The following is an 18,638-nucleotide window of genomic DNA, read 5'->3' as shown; positions in this document are numbered from 1 at the left end:
TGGAGGAATATGGACCAAAAGCGAGCAGGTGGGTCCAGTGTAGCTGGGACATGTTGGCCGGTGTGGGCAAGTTAGGCCGAAGGGCATGTTTCGGCACTGTATTACTCTGTGACTCTATTGTTTCATACAGAAGTTGACAGGATAAATTGGTCTTACCATCTTGTCGGTTCATTCTTTTTTTACTGCTTAATGTTCAGATTAATTTATTTGTAATATTTTTTAAAGTAATTTGGCACATTTCTTGCAAGAATTTGCTTTTAATTATTTCAGGCAAGTTTTGTTGCATCGGGCAACAGAAGTGATATTGCTTTGGACGATCCCAACTTTTGGCAGAAATGGGCAAAGAAGGCAGAAATTGATCTTGAAGTTATGCATGGAAAGGTAAGTTACAAGTTTCAGTTTAAGATTTGCATCTGCTGAGCACTTCACAATTAAGATTTCCATTTAATGTTTATTTCATATGTTTTCTTGTGCAAAGAAGCCATTCAGCCCATTGGGCCTATGCTGGCTCACAGAGTGTGTTGCCCATGTTGAGCAAACGCATTTCCTGTTTCTCTATCCATTTGCGTTATAATTTCAGGCAGGTTAGCAGACTTGTGATTCAAGGATTTTTTTAAATAAAAACAGTTACAGTCTTGTTTAAGCTGATACTGTGACACCACCACTTCTTCCTCCAGTGCAACTCCAAGTCTGTATCTGTGATCATCCTCCGGAGTTAGACAAAAATGCTGGAGAAACTTAGCGGGTGAGACAACATCTATGGAGCGAAGGAAATAGGCGACGTTTCGGTCGAGACCCTTCTTCAGACCCGAAACATCGCCTATTTTCTTCGCTCCATTGATGCTGCCTCACCCGCTGAGTTTCTCTAGCATTTTTGTCTACCTTCGATTTTCCAGCATCTGCAGTTCCTTCTTAAACAATCCTCCGGAGTTATATCATTAGTGCCATCTATGCCTTTGGCTACCAATTGCATTCTTAAATCTCTGGCTGTCAACCTTGTACTGCTTGCAACAGATGCTGTTTAAACAGATCTCTTCCACTCAGTGGAGACACAAGGAACTGCAGATGCTAGAATCGTGAGCAAAACACAAAGTGCCGGAGGAACTCAGGAGGTCAGGTAGCATCTGCGGAAGGAATGGACAAACAACATTTCGGGTTGGGACTCTTCAGTTTGAAGAAGGGTCCCGACACAAAATGTCACTTGTTCATTCCCTCCACATATGCTGCCTGACCTGTTGAGTTACTCTAGCATTTTGTGTTTTGCTCTTCCACTATTTCTTTGGCCATGGTATTTAGATAGCTCAATGTTAAATTGTGTTTGATAATCACTTCTGTGGTACATGTTGGGCATTTTGGTATTAAAAGTATTGTCTTCATAGGTTATTGTTGGTTTTGATACCAGATCTCAACCTAATGCTGGGTTGACTTCTGTTCTGTAATATATTTTGTGCAGCTGTAAAGCAAGAAACATTCTGCTGCAGTCTGTAAAGTGCAGACAGTGTTTGTAAGGGTTACGGTTTTCTTCCAGGATTTGACCAGAAAAATATGAGTTGTATGATGATTTTCTCTACAGAACAGCTTGGTAATTGACACGCCAAGAGTCAGGAAACAAACCAGACCTTACAATGCTGCGAAAGATGAACTTGCAGAACTATCGGAAGCCGAAAGTGACAGTGAAGATCAACCCAAACTGCGCCGGCCCTATGACCGCTCTCATGCATATGGAAGGACAGAGTGCTTCAGAATTGAGAAGAATCTGCTGATATATGGGTATAAAACATTGACAATTTATACATCAATTCTAAAACACTTTCCTGTATGTTAGCTATTTACATTATCAGCAAGCGGTATTTTGGTGGGGGGGGGGGGGTTTGAATGGTCCCATATAATAAATATATATCTCAACAGCCATATCAACAAGTTGTCAGGCATATTAATTTATGGCAAAGAACTAGGAATAGGGCTTTCTATCTTCTCCAATGAAGAGGCAGTGTTCCGTGAAGCCACTTAGCAGTTGGCCAAGCATTGGAATAATTACAGAATAATTTATTATTTGATCAAGGAATGTTACAGATTGGGACTTTCTTTTTGCTTTGTAATGCACTTCAGACATTTAGCTATCAATCCTATGTGATGTGTTGATGTGGAGAGGGAAGTGAAGCGCCCAACCAAAACAAAGAGAAAGTAATCAAGATGAGGTAAAAGGGAGGAAATAAAACCTCAAAAATGTGGAAAGAGTTGCACACTTTTTCCAAGACTTGCCGATATTGATATGTAGACAAAGGTCATTAAAGTGCAAAAGGAGGTTATAAAATCACCATTGTGTTGCTAAACATACATTGAGTAAATATTGTAAATTACCTCCTGGTGAAGAAACGATACTAAGAATAGTCCTCAACCCATGAGTCCAATAGGTTCGAGCAAGAAAAATCAACGTCTGAAAATATAATCATATTACAGGTACACCATCAATTTTTTGGCACCCTTGATTCCAGAGCCTTGCCCACTTATCCATTTTGCCAACCAACAGAGGTCACGTAATAATAATTCAACAATACACCTCTGACCCACTAATTGTATCCTCCGGTGTCTCTAAAACACCATGGACTGCTAGAAACTTAAATAAAGAATTCATAATTAACAAAGAAGTAAACAATTAAAGTTTACATAATGGGGGCACACGTCCCAAAAGAGCGAGCACCACATGCAATGGCCTCCATTTTGTCTGGAATAATGAGGAACCAGACCATCAGTCACTGGAAAATCGGTGGTGTACCCGTGTATGATTTTTGTAGCTAAGGTGAGCTTGATTCCAAATGCAATTTAATGATTTATGGCAGACCCCACACTACATTTCGCTATCCGCAATAATGACTGGGGTGAACGAAGAGAGAGGCAACACCTGCACAGTCACTGCTCCTGTATCTGTTCTGTCCTTTTTTTGAGGTTTTTGTTTTCTTTCACTTCCCCCATTACTTTCCTGGTGTATAATTTAGCTTATTGCTGCAACAACACTCTCTGCTCCCTCTTATTTACTATCATCTGAAACACAGATGACTCCTTGCATTACAGCTGGTGTGGTTACAGAAATTTTCCCCTACAGAATTTGAGATGCAGAATAAAATTCGCTCACATGGAATTTAAAAAAAAATGTAAATAGATCAATCCGTTATTAATTTACTATAAACCCCATTCGCATTCACCTCCTTTCTTTAAATGTTAAAATCGATTATTTTCAAATATAAATCCTGTGCTTACCTCTTCTGATTAAATAATAAAACCATTGATGTCTTGTCGAGCCACTGAATTGAAGGAAATATTCTATGCAAGATTTTCCAGGAATTGGGAATCTTGGCTGTCATATGCCTGAAATCATTTGTAAAAATAGTGATGACATGTAAAAAATATTGATGACATCTTTTCATGTCAAAGGGGTTCTAATATTCAACCCCAGTTAGAAGTACAGAAGCATTCAAAGTATTTTCTGATATGTTCTTTATTTGTAGAAACAAAGAACTGCAGATGCTCGTTTATACCAAAGATAGATGCAGAACTCCTGTCAGAGAGTTAATTTAAACAAAATAGTAAGAAATATTCGAAGATAGACACATTTGGGATACAATTAGTGTTCACAAATGTAAAAACAATAGAGAAAGCTTTGTAAGATAGACACAAAATGCTGGAGTAACTCAGCGGGACAGGCAGCATCTCTGGATAGAAAGAATGAGTGATGGTTTGGGTCAAGACCCTTCTTGAGTTTCCTACACAATAAGAAATATTTTATGTTCCAAAGAAAACAAAGATTTAATTCTTACCCAGGTGGGATCGTTGGAAAGACATCTTATCACATGGGCGTTTCAAGAGACGGCTGGTTGAACAGGATGTGGAGACCATTTGCCGAGCGCTCTTGGTGTACTGCCTTGCTCACTACAGAGGAGATGAAAAAATAAAGAGTTTTATCTGGGATCTTATTACCCCAATAGAGGATGGACAAACAAAGGAACTACAAAACCACCTGGGTAAGATATGTCAGCAAAGTTTCTCTTTACCCAATGCAGAAATGCTATTGGAAGACTATATAATAATTTTGGAATGTTAATTGCCACTCGTAACGTATAGCTGGTTGTAATGTTCAAGTCGTGCAGCATGGTCGGTGTGACTGATGTGTAATTACATTACAAACCATTGATTACAAAAGGGATATGCTAAAGTTATATGTTAATTGACTGCAGTGTGGTATAAGACAATATAACACTAAAGGTGTCTGGTGCAGTCTCAAGCCGAAATGTCAACTTACACTTTTGCCAGCTTGAACCTCTTGAGTTTTTCCGATTTTTTTTTTTTTTTTGTCAGTAAGGGATTGACCTGACATTAATAGTGAGGTAGAAGGGTGATCATCAATATGTACCAGGATATTACTTTGTCTTCATTTGGAGTGATGCAAGAAAACTCCAAATGTTCCTTTCTGTTTTGTTTTAAGCAAAATATCAAACATGGACTTAATCCCATTAACATTTCACTACTACATGGCCTTCCATGTAAATATTGGAAACAGAAAGGAGGGAGTGGAATTTTGTAACTTGTTGCATTCAGACCTCTGAACAGACAGCTCTACTTGGACCACTATTTCCATGCAGATGAAAAGCACCTCTGTACCAAATCTTCTGGCCATTGAACATCAGAGGTGCAGGTGCCTAATGCAGGCTAAGTAATGATGTCTGTGGTGCCCCTTTGTTTTTGACCCCATTTGTCACATTTTTGTGTGCAGTATTGTAAAAAGACACAGATACATTTGCAACATTAAAAATGCTTTTGAACGGGTAATCGAATAGGAACGGCATTGAGTGAATCGGGCCTCATGTAGCCAAATGGGCTTAGTGCACATCATGGTCGGCATGGACAAGATGGGCCAAAAGGCTGTATGATTCTGTGAACACTAGGTGATGTACCAGCATATTTGCTAAAAGACTCACGGGGTACAATAGACCTAAAAACACAGGCAAAATTGTCTAATTGGTCTTCTGTCACATGCAAGCAATATTGTTCTATCATCCAGGTGCTAGAGGTTATGGGGAGAAGGCAGGAGAAAGGGGTTAGGAGGGAGAGATAGATCCGCCATGATTGAATGGCAGAGTGCACTTGATGGGCTGAATTGCCAAATTCTACTCCTATCGTATACAAAATCATGAGCGTAATAGAGCGGGTAGATGCACAGAGTCTTGCCCAGAGTAGGGGTATCGGGGACCAGAGGACATAGGTTCAAGGTGAAGGGGGAAAGATTTAATAGGAATCCAAGGGATAACTTTTTCGCACAAAGGGTGGTGGGTGTATGGAACAAGTTGCCAGAGGAGGTAGTTGAGGCTGGGACTACCCCATCGTTTAAGGAACAGACGGGTTTGGAGGGATATGGACTAAGCGCAGGCAAGTGGAATTAAGTTTGGGCAAGTTGGGCCAAAGGGCCTCTTTCCACACTGTATCACTCAAAGACTCTATGACTATCACTTATGATCTTATGATCCATACGGTTAAACTTGTGTCTGTACGTTTGCGCTTTGCATATTTTTCCCACTGAGAACACATTTAGAATTGTGTTTTGTTCCGGATTCCTTTACCAGGCTTGTCAGCACCAGTTCCGAGAGGCCGGAAAGGGAAGAAGGTGAAGAGTCAGGGAAGCACGCTTGACATGCAGAAAGCTGAGTGGCTGAGGAAGTATAATCCAGAACACCTGCTTCAAGATGAAGGCTACAAAAAGCATTTAAAACACCACTGCAATAAGTAAGTTTCAGGGGTCATGTAACATTTTTTCTGTGATTCAGCTTCTTAAGGCTGGTTAAATGTGTGTTTTCTATTGATTTTTGTGGGTGATATTTATTAATTACAAATTATGTTATATCCAGGCCAAGGGGTCACAGCTTAAGGATAAGGGGGAAATCCTTTAAAACCGAGATGAGAAGAACTTTTTTCACACAGAGAGTGGTGAATCTCTGGAACTCCCTGCCACAGAGGGTAGTCGAGGCCAGTTCATTGGCTATATTTAAGAGGGAGTTAGATGTGGCCCTTGTGGCTAAGGGGATCAGAGGGTATGGAGAGAAGGCAGGTACGGGATACTGAGTTGGATGATCAGCCATGATCATATTGAATGGCGGTGCAGGCTCGAAGGGCCGAATGGCCTACTCCTGCCCCTAATTTCTATGTTTCTATAATTGACATTAATGGGGCCAGTTTATAATAGTAAGCCTTCATTTATTAACTGATAAATAAAGGGTTGTATTAATTAAAAATAGAGCATGCAGTTTCTCAGCATTAGAGCAATTATATTTTTTAATTGACTTTCATCAGTTATTTGTTTTGTTAATTTGGCAGCCAAGTCGCCTTAATGTTATAATTGCGTGTCTCAATCACACTCTTTATCTGACTTTTGCCATTCAGGGTACTGCTGCGAGTGAGAATGTTGTATTATCTAAAGCAGGAAATAATTGGTGACCAATTGGAAAAGGTGCTTGAAGGGGTCGATGCTTGGTAAGAATCCTGAAGTGCCTCAATTTGTAGGTGTTGAACAATTACTGTGTTTTATGAAACATTTAAAATATTTAATTTACAATGGCCCATGAGTTCACTTTTGACTTTCCGTCAAAAATACACCGCAGAAACAGGGCCTTCGGCCTGCTGAGCCCATGCCAGCCAGCGATCACCCAGTACACTATCCTACACTATCCTACACACTAGGGACAATTTTACAATTTTACCAAAGCCAATTAACCTACAAATCTATACGTCTTTGGAGTGTGAGGAAACTGGAGCACTCGGGGAAGATCCACATTGTCACAGGGAGAACGTACAAACTCTGTACAGACAGCACCCGTAGTCAGGATCAAACCCCAGTCTCTGGCGCCGTAAGGCTGCAACTCTACCGCTGCGTCACTGTGTTCTTGAAAGTAATTGCAGCAATGACAAATTTCATTGAGCAGCAGAACAACTTTCATTTATATGGTATCTTTCTAATCAATTATGCAAACATTAGTTTTGCTGTATATCTAGACATATAATGTGGCATATGTGAGCTTTGAATTTCATTTTTTAATCCTATTAAAGTAAATGGAGTTTAATTTAAGAAGTAGGATACTTTACTGCATTTCATATTTGTTGCAATATGCTGGACAATTTCTGTCCCATAGAAATTTGCAGCATAAATTAGACCTTTCAACCCATCATACATACACAGACTCTGAGACAGCTTCATCGCACACCATGTAATTTTGCAATTTTGGTTTTGGGTTTTAGCTTATTATTGACACGTGTGCCAAGGTACAGTGACAAGCTTTGTTTTGCATGCTGTCCAAACAGATCAGATACACTATACATAAATGCAATCAAGTCAAACTCAAATACAACAGATAGAACAAAGGGGAAGATACATTCAGAATATAGTTCTCAGCATTGTACCGCATCAGTTCCATAGACAAAGTCCAATTCAATGGTGTGGAGGTGAATCATCCTCTAATACCTGTTTGCAAGAAATTAGCGTGACAGTGTAGATCCTTTAATTGTTGACCCACTACCCAACCCTTCACTGGTTACTCTTGACCTTGTGAATGAATAGTAAAGGATGGAGGTTCCACCCAGATAACTTGCATGGTCATTATATTATATATAGTCATTATTATCTGCGCCAAAGTAAATTGCACATGGAAATGCATGAGCCAATTTCCAGATGATTACTGATCTACCTGAAAATCGTCACCAAAGCAATCTTATTGCGGCTTCCAATTTGCACTAAAAAACATTAATAAATCGGTCCAGTTTCTAGGCAATACTGTATATATTGCAAGCACCTAAGGGGAAATTTATTGCTCCCTGTCATCATAAAGCTAAGTAAGTATAGTGAAAGCTAATTATTGAAAATTATAATCTTATGAGAAAGTTTTAAGGAATGCCATTCACCTTTTATAAGAGTGAAAATCATTCAAAGCTGTTTTTGCTTTTAAAACATCTTTCATAGAAACATAGAAATTAGGTGCAGGAGTAGGCCATTCGGCCCTTCGAGCCTGCACCACCATTCAATATGATCATGGCTGATCATCCAACTCAGTATCCCGTACCTGACTCCTCTCCATACCCTCTGATCCCCTTAGCCACAAGGGGCACATCTAACTCCCTCTTAAATATAGCCAATGAACTGGCCTCAACTACCCTCTGTGGCAGAGAGTTCCAGAGATTCACCACTCTCTGTGTGAAAAAAGTTTTTCTCATCTCGGTTTTAAAGGATTTCCCCCTTATCCTTAAGCTGTGACCCCTTGTCCTGGACTTCCCCAACATCGGGAACAATCTTCCTGCATCTAGCCTGTCCAACCCCTTAAGAATTTTGTAAGTTTCTATAAGATCCCCTCTCAATCTCCTAAATTCTAGAGAGTATAAACCAAGTCTATCCAGTCTTTCTTCATAAGACAGTCCTGACATCCCAGGAATCAGTCTGGTGAACCTTCTCTGCACTCCCTCTATGGCAATAATGTCCTTCCTCAGATTTGGAGACCAAAACTGTACGCAATACTCCAGGGGTGGTCTCACCAAGACCCTGTACAACTGCAGTAGAACCTCCCTGCTCCTATACTCAAATCCTTTTGCTATGAAAGCTAACATACCATTCGCTTTCTTCACTGCCTGCTGCACCTGCATGCCTACTTTCAATGACTGGTGTACCATGACACCCAGGTCTCGCTGCATCTCCCCTTTTCCTAATCGGCCACCATTTAGATAATAGTCTGCTTTCCATACACTTAGATCATTGATATTGCTGTTTATCATTGTGCCATTTTCTTTTGACTTTAATCTCAATTTTACTACATCCCTTTTTTCCCCCCTACATTTTGATAATTGTGGGATTTGAATGTAGTTGTAGAAAGGTTAAGGCAGATATACTTAACTTGTGATGTGGCCCCAAATGTACAATTGTTTCAACTTAACTTTGATCTGAAAGAACAGAGCAACCTGTGTTTTGGAGAAATTGCTAACTGGTTTAAGGGTTTAAGAGAGAGTTAGATAGAGCTCTAGGGGCTAGTGGAGTCAAGGGATATGGGGAGAAGGCAGGCACGGGTTATTGATAGGGGACGATCAGCCATGATCACAATGAATGGCGGTGCTGGCTCGAAGGGCCGAATGGCCTCCTCCTGCACCTATTGTCTATGTTTCTATGTTAGATTACTGGGGTTATTGCTTCTGACAAACATTTTTTAATTCTTCTTGGGTGGGAATCAGACTAAGCTCCTGAGTTAAAGATGGTTTTAAGATAGAAAGAGCAAGATTCCTCTCCTGTTAGGTAAAATTGTGCACCAACTAATGATGCCTCACTTAGTAATATCAAAGGAATTTATGAATTTCAATATACTGCGGAAACACAACAACCAATGTTAACATTACAATGTGCTTATGGAATCTAGCATCTCGGATTGTAATGGGATTTTATAAAGTGTGACACTTCCAAAAACATTTGTTTGATGACAATTACCAGTCTCCTTCCAGTCTCCCAACCCCAGCGAACATCATTTAAGCAAGTACATCTTTCTTATACTAATACCAAATGCAACCTGACGGATGAGAAAAGGATGGATTCCAACCCTGTTCTTACCTGATATTTCTTTTTGAAAGCTCTGCAATAATATCTGCTACTCCCCATTCCTCAAATAAAACTTAATTTAGGTTATATAAGCATAAGAGTCCCAGACCCCAAACATTAACATTAATTAGGTTTATTAAATCCTCACTGTTGAGGAATTTGCCATTATTCGATTGTAAAAGTAGTATTCCCTCTTAAAGTTATTTTTAATATCTGCTTTTAATTTAAAAACTGTGTGCATCTCATATAGTCACTTTGGTTACGGACATAAAGCAGTAATGTCATATTTTGCCATTTAAATCTTTGAAAATGGGTTTATCGAATGTGTTTTTGAGAAAATGCCAACTGTTAGATAAATGAGATTATTGCTTTAGAAAACACATTTGAATTCCTTCAACATACAGGAAATGTACAGTGCTCTCCATAATGTTTGGGACAAAGACCCATCATTTATTTATTTGCCTCTACTCCACAATTTGTGATATGTAATAGAAAGAAAATCACATGTGGTTAAAGTGCACATTGTCAGATTTTAATAAAGGCCATTTTTATACATTTTGGATTCACCATGTAGAAATTACAACAGTGTTTATACCTAGTCCCCCCCCCCCCCCCCATTTCAGAGCACCATAATGTTTGGGACACAGCAATGTCATGTAAATGAAAGTAGTCATGTTTAGTATTTTGTTGCATATCCTTTGCATGCAATAACTGCTTGAAGTCTGCGTTTCATGGATATCACCAGCTGCTGGGTGTCTTCTCTGGTGATGCTCTGCCAGGCTTGTATTGCAGCCATCTTTAGCTTATGCTTGTTATGGTGGCTAGTCCCCTTCAGTTTTCTCTGCAGCATATAAAAGGCATGCTCAATTAGGTTCAGATCAGGTGATTGACTTGGCCACTCAAGAAATGACAATTTTTTAGCTTTGAAAAACTCCTTTGTTGCTTTTGAAGTATGTTTGGGATCATTGTCTTGCTGTAGAATGAACCGCCGGCCAATGAGCTTTGAGGCATTTGTTTGAACTTGAGCAGCTAGGATGTGTCTATACACTTCAGAATTCATTATGCTACTAGCATCAGCAGTTGTATCATCAATGAAGATAAGTGAACCAGTACCTTCAGCAGCCCGGACCATAACACCCCCACCACCATGTTTCACAGATGAGGTGGTATGCTTTGGATCCTGGGCAGTTCCTTCTCTCCTCCATACGTTGCACTTGCCATCACTCTTATTATACAAGTTAATCTTCGTCTCATCCATCCACAAGACCTTTTTCCAGAACTGTGGTTGCTCTTTTAAGTACTTGGCAAACTGTAACCTGGCCATCCTATTTTTGCAGCTAACCAGTGGTTTACATCTTGCAGTGTAGCCTCTGTATTTCTGTTCATGAAGTCTTCTGCGGACTGTGGTCATTGACAAACCTCCACACCTGCCTCCTGAAGAGTGTTTCTGTTCTGCTGGACAGGTGTTTGGGGAATTTTCTTTATTATAAGAGAGAATTCTTGTCATCAGCTGTGGAGGTCTTCCTTGGCCTGCCAGTCCCTCTGCGCTTAGTAAGCTCACCAGTGCTCTCTATCTTCTTAATGATGCTCCAAACAGTTGATTTTGGTAAGCCTAAGGTTTGGCTGATGTCTCTAACAGTTTTATTTTTGTTTCTCAGTCTCATAATAGCTTATTTGACTTTCATTGGCACAACTTTGGTCCTCATGTCGATAAACAGCAATAAAAGTTTCCAAAGCTGATGGAAAGACTGGAGGAAAGACTAGGTGCTGAGAGCTCTCATATACCTGCATTAAGGAGACATTTAAACATACCTGAGCAATTACAAACACCTGTGAAGCCATGTGTCCCAAACATTATGGTGCCCTGAAATGGGGGGACTATGTATAAACACAACTGTAATTTTTACATGGTGAAACCAAAATGTATACAAATACCCTTTAATAAAATCTGACAATGTGCTCTTTAACCACATGCATTTTATTCTATTACAAATCTCAAATTGTGGAGTACAGAGGCAAATAAAAAAATTATGGGTCTTTGTCCCAAACATTATGCAGGGCATTGTAATAACAAGGACCTGCAGATGCTACTTTATACCAAAGAAAGACAATATGCTGGAGTAATTCAGCGGACCAGGCAGCATCTCCAGAGAATGTGGATAGGTGATGTTTTGGGTTGGGACCCTTCTTCTGTGCATGTTCTCCAGAGATGTTGCCTGATCTGCTGAGTTACTCTGGGTTTTTTGTGTCTTTCTAACGTACAGGAAATGTGTTTTAAAAGTATTTGTAATGGAAATTTTAATCTTGTATGATTTTGTGACATTTTGAAAGTGAATCTTTGGTGACTTAATAAGCACATTAGTTTCTGTAATTTAGTGTGGCCGCTGATTTGACTTTGCGCTCTGGTTGTTATTTCCTTCCTTTAGTGAGATTGATATTTGGGTTCCTGAGCCAGAACAGTCTGAGATGCCTGCCGAATGGTGGGACATGAATGCTGACAAATCTCTGCTCATTGGCGTCTTCAAACATGGTGAGTGTACAGCGTCGAACAACGTGTAGGACATCAAATATTCCCTCGGCTTCCCACGACATCCTGGTGAAACGTTCCCAAAAGAATGTGAGTGAATCAAATAATGGGCATTTGCCACATGGTCAAATGGAGAGAGATGCATAAAATAGTAAGCGTGTATGCTGGACACAGTGCTAAGAAGATTTACAAGGATGTTGCCTGAACTTGAGAGCCTGAGCTATAGGGATAGGTTGGCCAGGCTAGGACTTTAATCCTTGGAGCTTGCAGAGGTGTGTAAGATCAGCAGGGGAATAGATAGGGTAGATGAGTATTTTATCCAGAATAGGGGAATTTAAATCAGAAGTCATAGGTTTAAGGTGCGAGGGGAAAGAACCTGAGGGGAAATTTTTCTCACGGGAGGTGGTGGGTATCTGGAATGAGCTGCCTGAGGAGGTAGTTGAGGCAGGAACTATGACATTTAAAAGACATTTAGATAGGTACATGTGTAGGAAAGGTTTAGAAAGATAGAAGCAAAACGCAGGCAGGTTGAATGAGTGTAGATAGGGCGTGTTGGTCTGCATAGTCAAGTAGGGCTGAAGGACCTGTTTCTATGCTCTATGACACTATGTTGATTGATATTTTCGCGTCTATCACAAAATCATCCCACATTTTAAGAACGATACTCACAAAGCTTTGATTACCTATTTGTAGCTGGCCTGAGAATACTTGCGCGGCTGTCTTCTTAAACCATCGTTATATAATGTGTTAACTTACAAAAGCTTTGAGCTGTGAGATCTCTTTCAAATATTTATTTGATTCAACCTGTAGATTTTTTATTTATTTTTTTGCAAATGCAAAGACTGGATTCAAGTTTATATAAAGTTGGAAAGATAGTTGGAAAATTATAAAGGACGGAAGCAATGTATTACTTTCCATGAAATAGTTGTGACTTTAGGATGGACGGAATTAATTAATTTATCCTTTGTTTGATTCATTATTTTTATTTAAATACACTGGTGTAGTTTTTGTTCTCTTCTAACAATTTCGTGCTTTTTTCATATCCATAGGCTATGAGAAATATAACACAATGAGAAATGACCCTGCACTCTGTTTCTTGGAGAGAGTTGGCAAACCCGATGAGAAAGCAATTGCGGCAGAACAGAGGGGAAATGATACCTTTGCTGATTGTGCAGAGGGGTACGGTTACTCTCAATCAACATGGTGAAGTGGTTTAAAATTATTTTAAAACATTACTTATCTTTCTCTTTCCAAAGTTTTGGGGACAGGGGACCTTGTTTACAAAATTTGCTTGGTTCATTGGGTGAATGCTGTTGATTCTGTGTGATGGTTATAGTGTTCAATGTCGGGGATGAAATGGTAGAAACTCTTGGCCCTTTTGTCCAAAATGTTCTGTCGACTGATGGTGGAAAGTAGTTGAGACTTGTGAGAATTAGTGATCCACATTTTATTTTTAAACCCTTTGTGCCCAGATAATGCTGACTGATCTCTGAATGGTTTGGAAATGTTTTATTATGTTTGAAATTCTTCAGATTTTGACCGATCTAATCTTAATCTCTTGTTTTCTTTCTGTATTGATCACTGCTATAAATAGAGAGAAAACATATTGAAGATAATATTTGCTAACAAATGTATGGGTTTTCCAACAGGGATGGTGAAGACCCAGAATATAAACCAACTCAACCATTATTCAAGGACGAAATGGAGGTGTGCATTTAAACAAAAAATCAAATTACATCAAATACTAAAGAAAAGCAAAATACGTGTCACTTGGCATTTACTCCAGCATTTTATGGCTTTCTTTGGTTTAAGTTTGCTGTTATTACATGAAATACTACTTTTAATAGTAAACAAAAACTGATAGTTTACCTGTAATGCTATAACATTTGCGTAAAAGTGAAAATTAGTTTGTAGTTTTTAATCTGTAAAATTTTCAAGATTATTAATAAAATTAATATTAAAGTAATACTTTTTTCTGTTTTAGGATGTTGCATCTTCTCCCGGAGATCTAATGATTATGGGTGAGAGGAAGATTGGAACATTGTTTTTGTAATTGTTGGTCTTTAAGGCACTTGCTCTTTACTGGTGCTGAAATGTGTACTTCTAACCTGTAGATGGAACTTTGGGAGAAGGCGATCTGCTCTATTGGCCACAAGCATCCGCTTTAACAACGCGCTTGCGTCGACTTGTAACTGCGTATCAGCGGTGTAACAAGAAAGAGCAGGTGAAACAGGATGCCCAATCAAAAGGGGACAGGAGAAAAAGATTATGTGCAGACACTGTGAAAGCTAAAGAGGCTGCTAAAATCGAGAAGCAGCAAAGGTGGGTGTACCATTAATCATGCTTGCATGCCTGTGAAATGTTCAAATGTTGTTTGCCACTTTATCATAACTCAAATAGCATCTCATGACAAGCTGTTTGAATACTAACATCCACCTGTAAAAATTGTTTTACAAATCTGGCCCACCAGCTGTTAACGAAGTGATGAAAGTGTAGTTTTCCATTTATAATTTTGGCTAACTACAGATCCCGACCCCCACCTCCCCCTTTCTTTCCGTGCCTGGACTCTAAGCTATTTTTTCTCTCCCCCTCCCACCAACATCCTTCCTCTAGCTTCACAAATCACAACTCTTCATTCGTACTGTTTCACGCCTTCTATCTTTCCACCTTTTACAAAGTGCGTGGCACCAGGTCGTGAAGGTACCTTTGACAACACTTCTCAGACCTGTAACCATATTGCCTGGAAAGAAAGAGCTGTAAGCACATGGGTCAAACAAACCTGTTTGCAAAGTCGCTCACTGTCAGGACTCAGAAATGTATCACCATTCCAACAAATGTTGCTGGGTCAAATGCAGGGCTCTCTATACTTAGCAGAACTTCAGAAGTACCTGCATCGGAGCGCACTGTTTCTGGAAAGCAGCTCACCACGGTCATTAAGGATGGGTGTTGCATGCAGCCTTGCTGGAAATGCTCACATCACATGAGCGAAGTTCAAGAAAACTTTGTGTTGGAGTAACTCAGCAGATCAGAATGGTCCTGACCAGCAACATCTCCTATCCGTGTCCTCCAGAGATGCTGAGTTACTCCAGCGCTTTTACTTTTTGTTTGTAAACCAGCATCTATAGGTCTTCACGTCTAAAGAAAACTTTAATTTGGGAAACTAACCTACTCCCTCCAACGAGGGCAATGATTTTCATGCTAAAGTCATTTACTACTTTTGTTATAATAATATGAAGAACTTGAGTTCCTTATGATAAACATTGTTAAATAAGGACTACTTTATATAACTACAAAATATCTGCACAATCATCTATTAACTTTCCCTGAAATTTACAAAATGCAATACATGCTTTTGCCATATTTATATATTGTTGCAATGTTGCAGGGATCTTCCTGGATATCGCTCTCTGCTGCTCCCATTCTTATAGTTTGGTGCCATGCAAAGAATTCCATCTGTCAGCACCAACTCCAAAGCCCATGAATGTAACCATGTGAGAGCTATAAGGCACTGCATGGTATCCCCTCAAGGCCAGGCTTATTACCAGGCCCGCTGAGAGGTTTAACTTTCGTCTGTCTTGTAACCTTAAGATGTTGTGATCGGTAACAGCTGCTACCAAAGGAAGCTGTCTTCGTTTAATTCCAGGCTTTGATAATGGTAACAAAGCTGGAATTAAACTTAGACAACTCATTTTGGTAGCAGCTGTTGCCCTTCACATCATCGTGAGGCTACCAGGCAGAAGCCAACCCAGTTCACCTGGCACTTTCATCCTTCAAAACCACATCAATACCAAGGAGAACTCTTGTGTGCAGACAGAATCGTGTTATGCTGATGAAATGCTGTGTAAATAAACCAGGATAGACATATTCACAAGACAGTCTGAAAAACTCCCTAGCACTTCAAAAAAAGATAATTTTCAGCCTGATGTGTCTAGACAAAAAAGGAAAAAAAGTACCCAGCACAATGTTGTGATCTACAGAACCCGTCAATGTCTGTACGTCCTTGAAAGATTGAGGGTTGGTTATGTCAAGAAATAATCTACAGGTGTTTGGTAGAGAGCATATTGATTGGTTGCATCATAGCCTGGTTCAGCTACTCGAATGCCCAGGAACAAAGGAGATTACAAAGAGTGGTGGACACTGCTCAGTCCTTCACAGGTCCGTACCATCAAAGGGATCAAAAGGACCGCCAGCATCATCAAGACCCACGCTCTCATTTCATTCCTACCATCGGCATAGGAGTCTGAAAGCCGTAACAACCAGGTTCAAGAATAGCTTCTTCCCAATAACCACCAGACTCTTGAACACCACACAACACCAACTTCAACTATGAACTAGGGACTGTCTTTGGTTGTCCTGAGAATTTCAAGATTATAGTTTGAACTACTATTGATGCTAATAATTTTTGCTTATTGTATGTTATCTGTGTATTATATTACAAGCCTGTTGTGCTGCTGCAAGTCAGAATTAAGTTGTTTTGTTATCAGTACATATAACAATGAAACTCCATTGACTCCATCTTATCTGATGAAAATTCTACCTAATTCCATCTTCTCTGAATCCATGAGCATAAGGGTTCCAAGAGATTGAAGTATCCATTTCCCTAAATATCCACTTCCTACGTTGTTAATTAATAATGTGATGTTGCATATTTTGTTTCAGAACAAGGGGTCACAGTTTAAGGATAAGGGAAATCTTTTAGGACCGAGATGAGGAAAACATTTTTCACACAGAGAGTGAAATTCTGGAATTCTCTGCCACAGAACGTAGTTGAGGCCAGTTCATTGGCTATATTTAAGAGGGAGTTAGATGTGGCCCTTGTGGCTAAAGGGATCAGGGGGTATGGAGAGAAGGCAGGTACAGGACACTGAGTTGGATGATCAGCCATGATCATATTGAATGGCGGTGCAGGCTCGAAGGGCCGAATGGCCTACTCCTGCACCTATTTTCTATGTTTTAGATTTGGTAGATTTTAAAAGTTGACATCCATTCCTTAAGTAAAGTTGACATTCCCTCCTAATAAGGGATGTATGCTTATAATTGTGCTATAAAATCACTATCAAAAGGACATGTTCTGACTGCAGCTAATTCTCCTCTTTTCTACCAGGTGGACGAGGCGGGAAGAGGCTGATTTCTACAGAGTTGTGTCCACTTTTGGCATTGTGTATGATCCAGACAAACAGAAATTTGACTGGACCAAATTCCGAGCTATAGCCAGGCTAAATAAAAAGACGGACGAGAGTTTGCAGAAGTACCTCTATGCTTTTGTTGCCATGTGTCGAAGAGTTTGTCGCTTACTGCCCAAAGAGAAAGAAGGTACAGATAACCATGAATTACTTCATTATTAATAAAAAGACAATGCCATTTTGGAATTCTGATTCAATCTCTACAGTAGTTTAGTTTAGAGATACTGCATGGAAACAGGCCCTTCGGCCCACCGGGTCCATGCTGACCAGCGATTCCTGTACACTCGTATTATCCTACACGCGAGAGACAATTTACAATTTTTACCTAAGCCAATTAACTGACAAACCTGTACGTTTTTGGTGTGTGGGAGGAAACCGGAGCACCCAGAGAAAACCCACGCAGTCACGGGAAGAACGTACAAACTCCGTATAGGCAGTACCCGTAGTCAGGATCGAGCCCGGATCTCTGGTGCTGTAAGGCAGCAACTCTACCGCTGCGCCACCATCCAGCCCATAAATACAAATACAAAGTAGAAATACAAACCTTGAATACTTTGGAAACTAAATGATGATTGGAAACCAATCAGTTTCAATTAATAATTTTGTTTTCCTTTGTATATCTTTCTCCATATTGCAAAGACTGGGTGCTCAGAAGCAATTAGAAAACAACCTAACATAATTTTATTTTGTCTTGGTGGAACAGAATAGAATTTCTCTCAGGCATTCTGCTGATTGGGAGTTAAACGTGAGCTGATACAATGGGAGACTTCATGTGACGTCTTGCCATGTGGCAGGACTTTGGAGTTCCACGGCTGTCCTAAGGCTTCCACAGTGAGGAGAAGAGAAGTGAAGGCTAGCACAAAGAGGCAGCCCTCCTGAATCTGTTCAACACTGGGAGTAGACAACATTGCAGAGTGCAATAAATTACATCGGGTTATGTAACTATCTGAGCTATTGGTATTCCTTTATTATTATTATTATCATGGTTCTGAGCGAAATATAGTGTAAAACTATTACATTTATGCGCTATCCCGGCAAATCATACCATATGCCAGAGTACAATCATGCAGTCTGAAGAAGGATCTCGACCCAAAATATCACCCATTACTTCTCTCCAGAGATGCTGCCTGTCCCGCTGAGTTACTCCAGCTTTTTGTGTCTATCTTCGGTTTAAACCAGCATCTGCAATCATATCCTTCTTACAATCATACCATATGTGAATACAACAGTTGTGCAAAGGAAAAAAGAACAGAGTGCAGAATATAGTGTTACAGCTGCAGAGGAAGAGCAGATTTTAAAAAGTGCAAGGGATGCAACC

General features: G+C 39.8%; 1 protein-coding gene across 10 annotated transcripts in view; it reads left to right on the top strand.

Annotated features, from left to right (window-relative positions):
- chd9 (chromodomain helicase DNA binding protein 9) overlaps nucleotides 1-18,638 on the top strand; it is a 194,082-nt gene that overhangs the window by 152,489 nt on the left and 22,955 nt on the right. For 6 of the 10 annotated variants that reach the window (XR_004414545.1, XM_033036335.1, XM_033036337.1 and 3 more), the window contains 11 exons: nucleotides 271-381; nucleotides 1,574-1,770; nucleotides 3,820-4,019; nucleotides 5,616-5,775; nucleotides 6,430-6,519; nucleotides 12,037-12,140; nucleotides 13,187-13,340; nucleotides 13,787-13,844; nucleotides 14,122-14,158; nucleotides 14,252-14,459; nucleotides 17,242-17,450. Coding sequence is in view for 9 of the 10 variants with exons in the window: in XM_033036335.1 (XP_032892226.1) it covers nucleotides 271-381; nucleotides 1,574-1,770; nucleotides 3,820-4,019; nucleotides 5,616-5,775; nucleotides 6,430-6,519; nucleotides 12,037-12,140; nucleotides 13,187-13,340; nucleotides 13,787-13,844; nucleotides 14,122-14,158; nucleotides 14,252-14,459; nucleotides 17,242-17,450 (1,528 nt within the window). In the remaining variant the exon portion in view is untranslated. The remainder of the gene's footprint in view (nucleotides 1-270; nucleotides 382-1,573; nucleotides 1,771-3,819; nucleotides 4,020-5,615; nucleotides 5,776-6,429; nucleotides 6,520-12,036; nucleotides 12,141-13,186; nucleotides 13,341-13,786; nucleotides 13,845-14,121; nucleotides 14,159-14,251; nucleotides 14,460-17,241; nucleotides 17,451-18,638) is intronic. The other 4 variants (XM_033036340.1, XM_033036336.1, XM_033036342.1 and 1 more) reach the window with 1 other exon arrangement.

The sequence above is a fragment of the Amblyraja radiata genome, chromosome 17 (genome assembly GCF_010909765.2).
Source record: "Amblyraja radiata isolate CabotCenter1 chromosome 17, sAmbRad1.1.pri, whole genome shotgun sequence".
Taxonomy (NCBI): Eukaryota; Metazoa; Chordata; class Chondrichthyes; order Rajiformes; family Rajidae; genus Amblyraja; species Amblyraja radiata.
Note: the sequence above shows the minus strand (reverse complement) of the source record. Positions and strands in the feature narration are given on the sequence as shown.